General features: G+C 39.7%; 2 protein-coding genes across 2 annotated transcripts in view; one reads left to right on the top strand and one right to left on the bottom strand.

The window, feature by feature from the left end:
- cmtm4 (CKLF-like MARVEL transmembrane domain containing 4) overlaps positions 1–7198 on the top strand; it is a 20437-nt gene extending 13239 nt beyond the window's left edge. The window contains exons 3-4 of the mRNA XM_084936232.1: positions 4353–4451; positions 4802–7198. Coding sequence (XP_084792358.1) covers positions 4353–4451; positions 4802–4966 — 264 coding nt within the window. The 3' untranslated portion in view covers positions 4967–7198. The remainder of the gene's footprint in view (positions 1–4352; positions 4452–4801) is intronic.
- Positions 6997–17001, bottom strand: LOC146393848 (CKLF-like MARVEL transmembrane domain-containing protein 3). Its single transcript, XM_084936243.1, has 5 exons — positions 16723–17001; positions 12728–12883; positions 12503–12598; positions 12302–12419; positions 6997–10645 (listed from the first exon to the last, which is right to left on the bottom strand). The coding sequence occupies exons 1-5, from the start codon at positions 16837–16839 to the stop codon at positions 10617–10619; spliced, it is 516 nt and encodes a 171-aa protein (XP_084792369.1). The 5' UTR covers positions 16840–17001; the 3' UTR covers positions 6997–10616.

The following is a 17001-nucleotide window of genomic DNA, read 5'->3' as shown; positions in this document are numbered from 1 at the left end:
CAGAAATGAGGCAAAACTAAAGACACAAAGGGAGAGACAGATAATAGTGTTGTTATTCTCTCGTTGGAGGGAGAGCGGCCGTTCGATTGCCCTGCCAGTACGCCCAGTATTTTCTGGTTGTTTTGTTCTGAGAACAGAGAGTATCTCATCACAGCATGAATGAAGTAAGTAGTTCAGGGTGGAAGCCCACAACTGGATGCTGAGTTGTTCCACTACAGTAAGCTGTTACACAGCATTTCCAAACAGCACTGTAGAGACAACAGTCACTTGGAATCCCACTTTATTCTTTTCTTTTCCTGGTAAAATGTTTGCATTCAGGCGATTACCATTATTGCTGGTCAGATAGAGCGCAACTTTCGAGATGGAGACTTTAAATTTTTCATAGGCTGTGAAATTCCATGCTAGTTGTTTACATGCGCATTTTTCTATTGGACCTATATGGGAAAATTCAGGAAAGAATATAATCACATGTGTGATTTGTGACTTTTGGGCGAAGGTAAAGCAGAGAGGCTGAGAAACAACTGAACTGACTGTGGGATTGAACTGGCATCATGAAAACGTGCAAAATCGTTTGTGCACACGAAAGAGCACAATGGAACAGGAATATCTGGTTGGTTGTGTCTCGTTTAACCAGTTTGACAAGCTGGATGGGAGTGCGTGAGTAATGTGAGCAGTGTTTGCAGTACGCTGAGTGTGCACCTTTGAAGTGGGTTTAAGATTACGGTCGAAGGTTAAGATCATAACTGTGGTGTTCATTGACTTTCCCAGTTAACATGTAGAGATATGGTTCTGTATTTATGTTACTGATTAAACCACGAGATCAGTGGCACATTATCTCACTTTTTATGCCCTGCTGAGGTATGTGCATGCACATGTGTGTAAGTCTGCGACCACCTAGCCTTTTTAACTTTGCTATTGTATGGTCCATGCGTGTCATATGAGAGACCATGTCTGCAATGATTATAATCACGCCTCTGATCACGAGGGCCGTGCCCCAGCCACGCTGAGCCCTTCAATATTAACCCCCTCCCCACAGTTTGGCGTGCCAAGAACAGGAGAGCGGTACTTGAAAAGCAACTGTCTCTTTCACATTACTTCCTATGTGTAAAAACGTGGGGGATGGAGTTAGTTATATGTGTGGACTGAGTGTTTGTTTGAATTGAATGAATGAGGTGCTAGGTGGCTTTTAAAAAAATATGTGCTGTTGGCTTCTTTGCTCTCCTGCGGTTTTTAGATATGGAGCACCAGGATGCAGTCTGACTGGTTAGAAGAGTGCAAACAAGCTCTGTTTGTTCAGTATACAACATCAGCCACAATGTGCTCAGTCCTTAGACTAATAGGAGGCTACATTGTGCCAGTTTTTTTTTAATTAGTCTTGTGGGGTTTAACTAATGCACATCACTGGCAGCAGCTTTCAGACAGCTCAGTTTTATCTTGAGCTCACATTACATTAGTTTGTTATTTCAGTGGTGTGCTTTGGGGTAACAAACATGTTGTGCTGTGATTTAAAATGTATTTTTGTTGTTTTAAAAGTTATTTAAATGTAAAAGCAAGAGGCAGCTGTAGGATATTTGTTGCCGTGAGTGCTTTAAGTGGATTAAATTGAAGTTTTATGTTAAAACACCAGGAGTGGATATTTTTTATTTGTTATTATAACCCAAGGTTGGTCTAAGAGGAAGGATGTCAAGAGGGAAGTTCAGGAATTCTGCCTTCTTATTACCAAGTCTAGAAATAGCCAAAATAACAAGTATCCTAATGATGTTGTGTAGAAATAAATAGCAGGTACAATTATGGTGAAAGAAAGAACACACTCTTTTAATTCTAAGGTTTTATCTATCAAGATTACACTGAGTCATTATTTATTAAACAAAAAAACTGAGCCAAATGCAGAAGCAGCATGTAAACAAACTAAAACAAAACAAAAAAAAACTAGGCACACCCTTTCCATGGGGATTAAGAGGGTCTATGAAAGCAGTGGTTTTGGCAGTTTGCTGGCCTGGAGCGTTCAGGGGGAAAGAGATCAGCAATGATCTCAGAGAAGCTGCCCAGCAATCTGGAAAGGCCAAATAATCCAACAAATTTAAAGTCCATCATTCACAATGACAAAGATTATTCATAAGTGGTAACAGGTAAGACAGCCGATGGTCTTCCCAGAAGTGGACATCCAGGCAAATTCATCCCAAAGTCAGACTGTGCCATTCTCAGAGAAATTGCAAAAAGAAAGTCAAGACTGAAATGCTGTGGCTGGACCATAACAGAGCCGTCGCATAAACAAATGCCCACAAACCTCAATGAACTGAAGCAAAGGAGAGCAGGCCAGAATTCTTCCACAACGATGTGAGAGACTGATGAAGTCATGCAGAAAATGATTACTTCAAGTTATTGCTGCTAAAACTGGTTCTACAAGCTACTGAATCATGGCGACTTGCTTGCACCGATTTCCCGTTTTGGCTTGGTTTCTGCTAAATAAATAATGACATGATGATGTCGTGTGTCATGTGCTGTCATTCAGCTCAGGTTGTATTCAAGACATGGAAAGAAAGAAATATGTCCTGATATGTAAAACCTTAGAACTGATAGGGGGTGTACTTTCTTTTTACCATGACCGTACAATTCTTCCCAACATGAGGTTAAAAAACAGACAAGAAGACAAGGAGCACCAAAGAATAACTCCAAATGAATCATCAACTACTCTTGGAAAAACAAGGGAGTTTTGGATCAATGGTTTTCTGTCACGAACTTTGAATTCTTGTTATTATTTAACGTTCTGTTGGTTCGCAGGTTGTTCATTGTTGTTTATTCTTGTTGTCCATGTTTCTAAATATCTTGAGTCCTAATTCTTTTCTTTTAGTTTCTGGTTATTTTCATGATTATTCTGTTTTAGGTTTATTTTGTATAGTCTATTCTTTTATTAGTCTTGCCCTTGTGCCTCTCTGTGTCAAATTTGTAGAACTGAGCCTGTCATCTGTCAGTGAAGGGAAAATAGATGGGGAACACAGGAGGAACAAATCAGGATGATGAGACAAGGGAAGTAGAACTCAATGTAAAAGCACAGGTTACAAAAGACTACCAAAGAAAAACGGGAAGTAACTACACAGAGATGACCGACTTGACATAAAGGGCCACAAGGGAAGGATTAACAGAACAAAAAGCTAATGCAGAATATGTCTGTGAAGGTTCTCGGTCATCCAGGTCATCGTAGTCTAAGGAGCTTGAAACTCGGGCGAGTTCTCCAAGCATGACATCCCAGTGTACTTTAGGCCCAGCCACACACTCAGACAAAACCTGGTTCATCTCAAAGATAAAACTCCTAAACACAAACTTAACAACTTAGTGTATGATGTACAGTGTAGCGGGAAATGCTCAGACTTCTACATTGGAGAGACCAAACAGCCACTTCATAAACGCATGGCACAACATAGAAGAGCCACCTTGACGGGACAATACTCGGCGGTCCATCTGCATCTAAAGGATAAAGGTCACTCTTTTGAGGATGCTAATGTTTACATTTTGGACAGAGAAGACAGATGGTTTGAAAGAGGAGTGAAAGAAGCCATTTATGTCCACTGTGAGCGACCATCTTTGAACAGAGGTGGTGGTTTACGACACCAACTGTCTGTCATCTATAATCCAGTTTTGAGATTCCTTCCCAGACGCCTTAACGCCCACTCACATCCTGGGCCATCTGACCTCAGGAAATCACATGATAGGGTGGAGCTAGGTTTCACAATGGGTTCACCCGAAACCCTGGTTGATTGTGACTTACACCCTTTTTCACACCTTGGCTCATGTGATTAGGTAGAGGATCAATAGGGGGTCCATCTCTTGGGGACTTAAAATCTGGGACTCTCCACCAGTTGCTCTTAGAACTGAAGAAGCTTCTCGGATGAGAGGTGAAACGTCTTCAAGGAAACTTAAAGAAGTCCAGACGCTTTTCTTTCCAAGCTCCTTAGACTAATGCAGAATACTCATGAAAATACTTATAAACTGAAACAAGGAACTAGTACTCAAAAATAAACAGTAATGAATAATCTGAGAACCAACAGAACGCTAAAAAACAACAAGAATTCAAAGTTCGTAACAGAGAAAACCAAAGAGGACCTGTGGAGCCGTAGACGACACGTGAATGCATTCCAATAAATTCAAACACTGGGGAACATACCATGTTAAAATGTACTTTATCAAAATATACATTTACTTCATATGTTATTTTAGCATTGCCCAAAACTGCCAGGTACTGAAAACATCCTGTGTTCAACATTTCATTGTTGTTGATTTAAATCACAGGTGATCCCAGTCTTATATAACATCACTAATTCAGAGCTGTGATCTTTGTTTTTGTCTTCCTGTAGGACCTCGTTAACACAGGTGCCAGCACCCTGTTTTTCTTCTTGTCATCTCTCGTGCTTGCTTGCATCAATCACAACACTGGAGCTGAAATAGCAGCAGTGGTGAGTACTGACTCTTTGAACTTCATCCAGTGGCATCCTGCCTAGATCTATAACAAAGGAAGCATAAACGTGTGTAGATATGGATGCTATTTTTGTGCCTTACTTTACTGCAGCATCACTGACTGATGATGTCCATAGATTTTGTTTCTTACTGACCAGGCTGCTAAATAAGCCTGCTAAATTTCCTACCACTGCACAGTTCTGTATATGTGTTTAATTACACTAATTTATGCACTTGTAGAAGTTTTGATATATCAGACAACCTCATCAGCTTATTGAGCTGTAATCACATAGCTTTGACATTTGTTGACACGTAAATGGTTCTGCTTCCCGTTTCCACCTGTGTGCAGATTTTTGGCTTCCTGGTGACTGTCGTGTACGGAATAAACACCTTCCTGGCAGTGCGGAAGTGGCGCCGTGGCGCTGGGTGTCAGGGGGTGGCTCAGGCCAGCGATTACATTCGGGCACGCACGGCATCGCGTGGCGAGGTGGAGCCACGACCTGAGCTTGCATGAGTGCTGGCAGACAATCAGGAAGACTAAGAGAAAGCCATGCTACCAGCAGCTGACTCTAATGGAAACAGCTCTGCCTTCAGAACAGTATTTCCACTCCAGTGAGACAGCCACCTTCGGCTCACCGCACGCTTTTGACTTCTCATCACAACACTTCAGCTGTGAATGAGGCTCCGTGGCTTTGTTCAGCAGCCGTCCTGGCTGCTCCTGCTGACACATAAACACTTAAGTAGAAAACCCGGGTCACATTTGACGGTGTGCTTTGTAAAACCCTTCATCTACATGTTTTTCTAAAGCATTTTGAAGGATAACTTCCCCTGAAAGGCTACAAAAAGAAAGCCTGACTTCTCCCCAGCTGTGCACCTACTCTGGCTCCGGTATATGTGTTGACTTTTGAGCACGCTTTGTCTTTCACTGTGAATGAAGTCCAGTAAAACAAGGTCAGCTTTTGTACAGTCTGCTTATGTCATGCCGCTGAAGTCTGTGGTAATAAATGTGATCATGAAATGAGGAAACCAGTGGACCAGCAACAAACCCTAACCTGCAGTCCAACCATGACTTCATTGTTCTTTCTCACAGCTTTTACCTTCTACCTTTGAGCAAGCCTGACATTTAATTTTTTAATTATACATGCTCTCATGAAAGTCTCCTTGTCCTTGTCTTGGCTAATCTTACAAATCTTACTTTTAGCCACTATTGCCATACTGCATTTGCTGTCAGCATTTATGGAGTAAGTGCAGATTACATGCACTACATTAGTCCACAACACTTAAAATGGGGAAAAAATAACTTGCAGTTAATGCATCCAGTTGGTTTGACACAATAACAGGAACATAATTTTTAGCAGAGCTTAAAAAGTTTTCCTTATAGATGTGTGTTAGGCCTACACTGTGAGCCTGGAGGAGGTTATATCAAGCAATGATAAGGTAATCCGTATCTTAATTTTGCACACATCCAACACTTCAGGTAACACAAATCTTAAAAGTACATCAGTGAGATTAATTTTAAAGCAAACATCAGTAGATGGCGTGGTTGAGACCAATGTCATTAGCCTATACACTGCTTCTCAGGTACTGACCCTCCTATATTACAAAAAAAAAATCACAGGGTGCCTCGACCTAAACACTGTGTTTCCTAATGCCTTTCTAAATATTAGACTTGATGAGTCTGTGGGGTGGAAACATGGTACATTTAGCAAATCTGTGGTTGATTGAAATGTTTGTATATGTATCTACAATGATATTATCCCACATTTCATGTATTATGATATCCCTATCCTTCATTACCCTTATAGCAGCCTCCGCAAAGCCCATCCATCCAATACTGATTTCTCTTTAATATTTTTCAGTTGGTCAGTGCACCTGAAGTAAACAGGAAGTTAAACCTTTGTCTACTTATTTAGCATCTGATCTTCTTTTAATGTACACTATAGTTAAGACCTGAACCTTCTTCGGGCAAGTTGACTATGGCCCCCTCTTCTGGTCTTTATATGAAATGTATCTTTTTGTTGAGTCAGTGGATCGGGTGCATAGTCAGATGATTTTACATTAGTGTGTTTATAAGTGAAGGACCAGAAATGTATTTGACTGTGGATTTTTTTTTTTTAAATTAAGACTAATAAATGCCCTGAAGATGCTTGATTAACCAGGCATTTCTTAGATTTTAAGTAACTTATGTTTTAATGCTGTTTCTCTTGGTTTGGTGATTGACATAGACGTATGAGAAGACAATCTTGTTCGTATTTATGTGTGTGTAACTTACTTTGATGGATTTGTTTTTGAGTAATACTATTACCATGTTCACTTAAGAATTTGTACAGCAACAAAATCACGCTATTGCATTATGCTATTTGGTCATATAAACCGACCATATTTGTCAAACGCTTATCAAGCTGCAGCTCTCTCTGTGTACGACTGTGCTGCAATATGTTACGAAATTTGTATTTATGAGAAAGAAAAGGTTTTCTGCTGGTTTGCAGGTCGTGACATAAACGGCAAACAATGATCCGATCACGAAGAAGTGTGGAGACTTCACACTGGTTTATATTGACATTTATTGAAATGAAGACAGGTTTTTATTCAAACTTTTTTTTTGCAAAAAAAAATCCAAAACCAAACAAAAAATAAACAAGCAGGCAACATACATCTACACTGGTTTTGCAAAGGTACCCGTTTATAAAATGGTACTGTGTGGGGATGTTGTTTGAATGTTTCAAATAAACTGAAGGTTCTCCTACTTCTTGGAAAGAATAAATCATTTAAAACCATTTGGGAATGTTTGAAATGTACACTTTCACAATGTCTGTACCCGTGTTACCTTTTAAGCATGTTTAAAGTTAAGGTTTATGCTAAGGGTGTCAAACATAAGGTCTGGTGGCCGGAATTTGCCCAGCAAAGACCCCAGTCAGGCCCGCTGGATGACTTTGGACAATGTGAAGAAGAACACAGTTTACAGTTTTTCCAACCCATGGCCAGTCACATTACACCAAAGTAATTAAATTACAGATTTCTGTAATTTTACACCTTATTTCTTACAATTTAAGCTTGAAGAGTCGTGCTGAACGACTTCTTTTATTTACTACAACAGCATTTCTTTACCATGTAGAAAAACTGAGACATAATTTTTAAATTGCTTATGTTTGTGTTGATATTTCAATGAATCCACAGTTACACTTTTTACTCAGAGAAACTGGAATTTCACTGATCCAACCCACATAAGATCAAAGTGAACTCTATGTGGCCCACAATATAAAATGAGTTTGACATTCTTGCTTTTCACAGGGCATAATCTATAACATCATTGCAGGTGGGTTCATTAAATCGTAGCTCTTATTTTGCATAGACCTGCAAGGTCTTTTTCTCATTTTGTTCATTTATTTCCACTCAACTTTAAAACATGAAGCTACAGCTGTAACAGATCCATAAAAGTTTTTACCGTACTCGATGCACTGAAAAATGCGGGAAATGCCATGGTGGCCAATTCCCAGTCATTTGTTTTTAATTCAGTGCTGTTGTAGCACTCGTTAACAGTCACTGTGGCGTTCTAGTGCATCTAATTTGTCAGTAGTGGCAGTGGATGGAGAGAAATCATACATCACACATGCAAATAAAAAAAACAAACATGCAATGATTTATATAGCAGATATTTAGAATTTCTCAAAGTAATACTGCATTAAATGGTTTTAATGAACTGCACACACATATGCACATATGAAGAAATAGCACACAAACAAAAAAAGAGCAGGAACTTGACAAAGTGTGTTACCTTAGTAAGTGTGTCAAAGTAGCATGATTTCTAATGTCTTCAAGCACATCACAGAAACTCATATGAGGAAATAAACATAAGATAAACAAAGGTTATCCTCAGATTGTAAAATAGGCTTTTATAAATCTACCACAGTTGGACAGAGGTTGTAACCAGCCAACCATTCTCTTCTTGTAATATAGGCTACAAAATTTTTTATAACTTTGTTTCCTAAAATGTCAAAACACTGTGAAAAATGTGAATAAAATTAGAATGAAACTGATTGTAGCTCATTCAAACTCTGAAAAGGAGGAGACACAAACCCTTCGAGGTTACAACAAGAAAAAAAACAAAAAGAGACCTACCAAATCAAGCATGCGTTGCTACGTGCTCTGGCAACCACTCTTAAATAAGGCACGAGCCAAAATTAGCTTTATTTAATTTAGAAGGGTAAAAACAACTTTTTTTTACGTGAGCTCATTTTGAGTTTGATGCCAGTAAAATGTTACAAAGCTGTCATTACAGGGGCAACAATAGACGGCAAAATGTTGTAAATTTGTGCAATCCAGAAAGAAATTTGGTGCTCAACACATTAGGTTAATTAGTAACATGATATATGAAAAGAGCATCCCAGAGAAACTGAGTCTTTCAGAAGTAAAGTTAGGAAGGGGTTCACCTGATAGAGAGAAATCTGGACAAGGCTGGAAACCAGTACCGAATGTTTGTGATCCTTAGTTCTATAATGGAAATCGATGCATGGGCTTTGGGTAGACACTAATAATCAAAAATTTAGCACACAAAGTAAGAAAAAAACATTCAAACAAGCGGCAAAAAATGTTTCTGCATTCTATAAGCATAGTTCATTTAATATAGACTCAAGTCAATCGGAAAAATAAAGTCAAAAGGGAGCCTGGGGCAGGCCTATGGGCTCCCCTAGTGGTATAGTTGCACATCTGTGAAGGCATCATTTATGCTGAACAATAAATCAGGTTTTGGAGCAACACATTCTTCCATCCAGCTGTGTCAGGTATTGCCGTGCATTACTAAGCGAGACTAGGCCAAAACACATTCTGTACATACATATTAAAATAGGGGTGACTGTGGCTCAGGGGGTTGGGAAGCGTCTGTAACCGGAAAGTCGCCGGTTCATTCCCCGGGCTCTCTGTCCTGGTCGTTGTGTCCTTGGGCCAGAGGGGAGGATGGCGCGATATGGCAGCCTTGCCTCTGTCAGTCTACAACTGTAGCTTGCCTCCACCAGTGTGTGAATGTGAGAGTGAATGAATAGTGGAATTGTAAAGCGCTTTGGGTGCCTTGAAAAGCGCTATATAAATGCAATCCATTATTAAAAGATTCTGGTTGGTGAGCTGGCCTGCTTGTAAACCAGATCTGACATCTATTAAAAACATTTGGAGCACTAGAAAACAAAAATACAACAAAGGAGTTGTTAAGCTTCTGAAAGTAACAAAGGGAAAGTAACAAAGGGAAAGTAACAAAGGGAAAGCAATTTATCTCCAAAAGCATAGCAAGTTGACTCCTTAGGTCCCTTTTAACAGACTACAGAGCAGATGCAACGCAGCTGAGTTGTAAACACGCCCCCTTTACAGTTTTTTTAGGAAAAGCTTTGCTGTAATCAATCTCTAAATAAACCTACAGCTTTTGAGTAAATAAGAAGAATTCTGAAAGCAGCATCTGATGCTTAAAATTAAATATAGGGTTTAAATGATTTGTATATCTTTGCATTTTACACAGTGTGCAAACTTTATAGGAAACAGGGTTATAAACATAATGCTGTCAATTTAATAAAGGATAATTAAGCAGGCCTCCTGGTCTGAATTCCTGTTACAGCATCATTACATTATTAGTACATTGGTAAACATTTGTTCAATAAGGCATTTTGCAGTGTTCTAGTGTGCAAACATGTAAACAGGGCTAGAGCATTTTCCCCTGATTTAGACATAATGCACGCACATTTTGATGTTAATAACTGCTTCTTCATAACATGAGCAGAAACAGTTTCACAGCTTCAGGAAAGTGTTGGAGTGATAGTAGCTCTTACATTTTTGTCAAATGATCTAAGACACTGGAAGTAAACTTGAACGTGAAAAAAGAAAAGAACATGTTTTATAAACTTTGTGTAACAACCAATAAAACAGAAGGCTGGCGTGTTTGATGCGTCAGTTTAAAAAGTATTTTTTCTAATGTGTGAATTGCACTAAAACCTTCTTTGTTCGTGTTCGACGACTTGAAACTGACCAACAATGAGTCTGACCTTGATACACAGTGTCCTTCTGTAACTCTGTTGCACAAAAACCAGGCAGGTGTTTGCAAATATCTGCTCGGCAGTGTTGATTTTTACTACAAAGGTTTAGACTGCATGATCACACATCTTCTGCCAAAGATCCCCACAGTTTCAGTCTGAGTCAGAGTCTGAAAATTCATCTACAAAACAAAAAAAGAGAAGAAAACCCTGCGTCAGACGGAGTGTCACTTCTCTGGGTGCACTTTCTGTGGACGAACTACATCAATAAGGAAGAAAATAACAAGCGCACAAAACGTGGTGCACTTGGAGAAAGGCATTTTTTATCTTTTGAACATAGAGAACTGTCTAAGGGTGCCAGTTTTGTTTTCATTAACAGAGTGCACGCTTTGAGGAATGAAATGAAACTTTTTTGTTGAAAGGGTTGGTTCATGCTTTGCACAAAATGCTTTGCACAGTGGGATCAGACATCAAAGTGAAGTTTATAAATGATCCATCTCTGAATGTGTGCCGCCACCTCAGTGTGGAAACAAAATACTTCAGTTATGGCATTGAAAGCATGAAAAGTGGCATTTTTAATCATGCAATTAAAAGCATGTTTACCTGAACAGTTTACAGGTCCAGGTGTGTCATTCAGTTCAGTTCAATTCAGTTTTATTTATTTAGTGGCAAACAGTCGCAACAATAATCACTCCAAGGCACATACTCTCACTGGCCACTTTATTAGGTACACCTGTTCAATCACATGGGGGCAACCCACTGTCAAGGTGACCTGCTAACCTTCACAGTGAGGTGGAAGTTGATTTAAGTGACTCTGAATGTGCTATGGTTGTTGGTATTTATTTAGATCATCCCTAGGTTTTACAGAAAATGGTTCAAAAAAAGAGAAAATATCCTTTGGCTGAAAATGCCTTGTTGTTAGCGTATTGTCTGTCTTGTTAATGTTTGTTTATAATGGAGCACTGTAACAAAAAATAATTTCCCCCAGGGATCAATAAAGTATTCTGATTCTGATTCTGATTGATGCCAAAGGTCAGGTGACCACACTGGGTATCACTCCTGTCAGCTAAGAACTGGAAACTGATGCTACAGTTGACACTGGACCACCAAAATTGTACAATATAAGATTAGAAAAATGCTGCCTGGTCTCATAAGTCTCTACACAACATGAAAGCATGGACTCATCCTGCCTGGAATCAACGATTTAGGCTGGTGCTGGATCTGTAATGGTGTGGGAGATATTTTCTTGGCACAATTAGCAGCAAGTTCATTATAGTTTACTAAAACTAAACTAAAAACTAAAACTAGATGTGAAAAAACTAAAAATAAACTTGACTGATGAGGCGATGATGGATATGTTCACTGAGATTCAGGTTGTCTACAAGACTGTGAGTCAACTGCTTTCAAACCGTTAAGTGTTTTCATTATTTTATAACAATAAAAGCTAAACTGAAACAAGAAGTTCAACTCTGGAAAGTAACTGGATTGAGACTGAATTAAAAGCAAAAAGTCAAAATGAAATGAAATAAAGACTAACTAGAAAATGGAACTATAATAACTCTACTTAGAATTACAAATATTATCAAGTATTATTGCTGATCATTTCCATCCCTTTATAACCACAGTGTCCATCTTCTGATGGATGCTTCAAGCATTTGCCACAAAGAAGAAAGAAGAGGGTCCAAAACACAACTACCAAGGTGTAACTAATAAAGTGGCCGGTGAATGGACCTGTACTCAGAGCCTGCATAAAAACTAATTTTATTTTTACCTATTTCTCTCCTGTTATGAAACTACATTAAACATATACTTATATGTACATGAGGTGACTTTGTTACCTTGCTGTCTTGACGGTTCCTCGTTGGACTCCCCTCCTTGTTTCAAGAAACTGGCCAGCTCATTAAAAATGAAATAAAAATCTACGGCAAAAACAATGGTGGCGATGAACCCAAATATCTGCAAAAAGAGGCAAATACAATGTGAATACAATGACAAATGTATTCAGTTATGGACTATGCTGATGATGATGACAGCGTTACCCCAGCAGCCTTTGAGGAACCGTCTGAGTATCTGGACACTGCCATTATTGAGATGATGAAAAAGATAATGGAGGCAGTCACGCATCTAATGAAATCCTTTGAGAGAAAAACACCGGAGCTGATTCAGAGACACAATCAAACACTACACGACTAATTTCTCCATTTAGCGCCGCAAGATCATGCGGGGCAAAGTTTCAAGGTTCTTTCTGAAACAGCTGCTCTCACCGTTAGAGGCCAGCAGAAACCTTTAAACCTCTCGTTGAATTTGGTGGAGTAACCAAACAGCAAGAAGAGAGAAGCCAGGAATGCCAGCAGGGGGACGGTCACAAATGCTGCTGCCGAGGATCCAGCGAAGCACACGAATGATATAAAGGACAGACCCTAAAAAGAGCAAGACAAAACAAAGAGAAATAGAAAATAAGACAACTCTTTGGCATTTGAAATAAAAAGTTTAAGACAGCAGATGGTGTGGAGTTATTTCTAAGTAGGATTCTGCAAGTCAGATCTAAATAATGAACTGTAGCAGTGCCCCGAAGCTGTTAGTCTGTGTGAATTACAGCTTCAGGCCCACTTCCTGTAAGGAGATACAGCTGTTAAAAGCTATTCACACAGGCTTCTCCTCCGTCACCCTTCTCTGTAAGCCTCACACATGTATGCTTGTGCAAACATCCACAAAACAAACGCAGCTAAAATAAAGGAAAATGTTTTATTGGTTTTATTAATCACAAAGACGAGACGGCCGAGCCCGCCTTGTCTTTGAAGCTCCCCACTGAAAGAGCTGGACACACCACATCAGCACAAATGAAGGCGAGCCCAGACGCTGTAATCTCAAACAGCCACGGCCATCTTGTCTTTGTCTCAGTCAGTTATCCCACACTAGCCTGATCATAGGAACTCTGTCTGACTAAACCCAAACTCCTGCAGCTGCCGTTCTATAAAAACGCTGCTACCGAGCGATGTAAAACTTTCCTGTAAGGCAACACTTAACAGTGAAGTTTTGAATATATTCTGTTACAGTGTGGCTGGACTCGTGTCAGTAAAAAAGAAAAAAAATTATTGTTTCGATTATAATTATGTAAAACTAATTAAAAAGAAACGTTACAGTTAAATTAAAAAGAATCACTGGGAAAAAGACACTGATTAATAGATTATCAATTAACAAATCTTTTCCAACCTATACTGGCCAGTTTCATTCTAAACACTGACAACATTCAAGAAGAAGAATTATTCAAATATGCCATGAGATATTTATGGAAGACATTTATTTCCTGTGAGTGTGAATCTGGGCTTGTAACCTCTCAAAAACATCCATCATGCATTACGTACCGAGCTGAGAAGCCTCACAATCTTTAGATTTTTAGTTTAGTCTATCACCTCACTTTAAGGTGGCACACTTTGCCTCAACACGTGCCTCTTATTAACAGCTTGTTTGCATTTTGGAAACATGTCAAACACTACACAGTCCTGTCTTTTACTGCACATTAAATGTAGACCCTGTGGTTACACAGAAAGACACAGTGGTCTGACACACTATGTACGGTATTGCATGCTCAGCAGATGCATATATGAGCCTGCCTAATACGTCCAAGCAGCGCAACAGTGGTATTATGGTATGATCTATTTTCTTTAGAAGCCTCATGTGTAACATTTGAGTTCAGCGACTGGGGACTTGTGTCGTATTATTTGAAATCTTTTTAATCAGAAAGACAATCGCACACAGATGTGCGAGTTCATTCAAAGGTTTCCCAACTACTGCAAGGACGTTTAGCTTACACAGCAACTTAAAGCAAATTAATTTAGCTTCATACCTCGTATCATACCTTTAACACTGAGATAAAAACGTAACATTTGAAAAGGCCACCCTTCATTCAGACTTGTCCCTCATTTTTATACCGGTGGATTATTGTTTATGGTGCTGAGGTGAAGGAGAAAACATTTTTAACTGTTTGGCATTTAAACAGATGCTTCAAAAAATCAAATAAGCAAAGAGTTGGAAAGTATAAGAAACAGATTTCAAAATCTTGAAAATCCTGCAAAGCATACCACTCACATACAGCGAGATGCACTGACACGCTTCACTTATGAAAAGTTTAGGAATGTTAGATGGACTCACTGAACAGAAGTGCTGCATAGTATATCACAAATTTCCTAAAATAAGCCTAAACCAGGCGTGTCTGTGAAGGTTCTCAGTCATCCAGGTCATCGTAGTCAAAGGAGCTTGCAAAGAAAAGCGTCTGGACTTCTTTAAGTTACTTGAAGACGTTTCACCTCTCATCCGAGTAGCTTCTTCAGTTCTAAGGTCAAATGGTGGAGAGTCCCAGATATCTCCCAGAGATAGAAACCAGGCGTGGTATCTCACCTACAGTCCAAGTAGGACACACTTCTGACTTCTACTGTTGACAAAAGTCTTGTGTTGCCCTTGATTTCTTTATATTTTGCTAGGAAAATGTGATTTAGATGGAAATACAGTATGTAAGGCAAAAACAGAGTTTGTGCAATTCTAACAAGCCTGAAGGTTAATATTTGATATGGCCACCTTTACTCTAAGAACAGGCTGAACTCTCTTAGGCAAGCTTTCTTGTCATTTCTTTAAGTCTTTGGATGTTGGCTGGCTTTTTTTCTGTTCTCTGTGAAGATGATCCCACACGGCTTCAATAATGTTGAGATCCAGGCTCTGCGAGGCCAATCCAGGACTGATAGTGTCTCATTGTCTGTTTTCCTATCCAGGTATGATTTTAATGCACTGGCAGTGTGTTTTGGGGTGATCGTCATGCTGAACTATGAAGGTGTTGCCAATCACAAGCTTTGCAGATGGTGGATCAAAATCTAATGGTACTTTTCTCTGTTCATAATTCCACCAATTTGGTCAGGTTCTCCAACATCAGCCCCAAACCATGACAGAGCCTCCACTTTGTTTCACAGACACTCACTGTTGTACCTCTCTCCTCCCCTCCTCCATATATACAACCATAAATGTCAAGTTTGGTAATAACACTACATCAGACCTGTTGCCACTGATTTTCAGTCCACCTCTTGCATGATTTGCCATACCTCGCTCTTTTCATTTGTCCACCACTTGTCCAGTTTTCTGAGATTTTTTTAAGGACACACTGCACATCATGCCAAGCTTTCAGCCAATAGTTCTGTGAGAATCACCTTGTTTGTGCAAAAAAGTATAATTTTATCTCTATCAAGCTGTCTTATCGTTGGCATTATTAAAGATTCGACCACAGAAATCGAAACAAATGTATTTTTGCAACAGGCTGCTAATAACAAAGATGCTAAAGATACAACTGGTTCTTGGCTGAGTATTATGTGGCTTAAGTAAAATAAATTATCTGAAAATGTTCAACTACTGGGGCTGTCCAAAGAAAAACTTTAAAAGACCTTTAACAAGCCTGGCACTACTGGTCACAACAAATTCTGGCTCCTTCAAGAATATAGGAAATATAAAGATATTAGGGTTGGCTAAAGACTTTTGCACACTACTATCTGGGTCTTGTTTAACGTGGGTTATAGGCCATTCCACGCTGTGAAGCAGCAGTAAAGAGACTGCGCTTTGTGTGGTTGTGTAGAGCTGTGCTCCAGGCGACATACAGTAAAGGATGTGACTGCGGGGAAGATAACTGCTCACTCACAGCCCAGCATGAGCCCAATGTCACATGACACAGTTTGATGGTTTGCAGCGAGAAGACCCTTCCCACAAATAACTCGCGATGCTGGTAATCTCACACTAACACCATGGCGCAGACAGCTTTTCAGTATTTGGTTTGTTGAAATCGACAATAAAAACCCAAGTTCTTCTCAATACACGTGGATTTGAACTTGAAATGAATTGTGCACAAAAGAGAGCCTGGAATTACACCGTGGTTTACTTGGATCACTGACAGCGCAACAGTGGTTACCTCAGGCTTTTCACCGCGTGTCCATCCAAACCAGTATGATCCAGTATAAAGTCAGTCAGAGTTTCCTAAGCTTGTCTCACGACTGCTTTAAACTTACTGTTCTTCCCGTTTCTAAAGGAGACCTAACGGAAACCGAGTGAACCCAAAATGACAGTTAACCAAGCTTTTAAAGTTATTTCTGAATGTGCGCTGAAAGCAACACAGTCCAGTGTCTGCAACAACCGCCAGAAACTACCCACAACTCTGCGCCTTTGGTGAAACAACGGTCCACTGGCGCTCAAATTTGCTGGCCTGGCTCATCGGGTCATTTCTTACCACTTCAGCAATAAGCAGCATTCCTTTCCTGGATGTGACGAACTCTTTGCTGGGAAGAATAGACTTCAGGACAGCCTGGGGCGGCCGGTTCGAGCTGGGAGCCTCGATGTCCCCCATTGTTATGAAAAGAAAAACTCTCCTCGAGCTCCGGGCTGCTCAAACTACAAGTACTGCAGCGATTTTAGTGCAAAATAAACACACGCACACACACACACTCAAATGAGATATGAGGAGGCGTGAGGCTTCTCTGAGGTGGAAGCGGAAACAATGACAAGCTCG

This window comes from Perissodus microlepis, chromosome 1, assembly GCF_051167445.1.
Source record: "Perissodus microlepis isolate ML-2025 ecotype Zambia chromosome 1, ASM5116744v1, whole genome shotgun sequence".
Taxonomy (NCBI): Eukaryota; Metazoa; Chordata; class Actinopteri; order Cichliformes; family Cichlidae; genus Perissodus; species Perissodus microlepis.
This window is presented reverse-complemented; position numbering and strand designations above follow the sequence as displayed.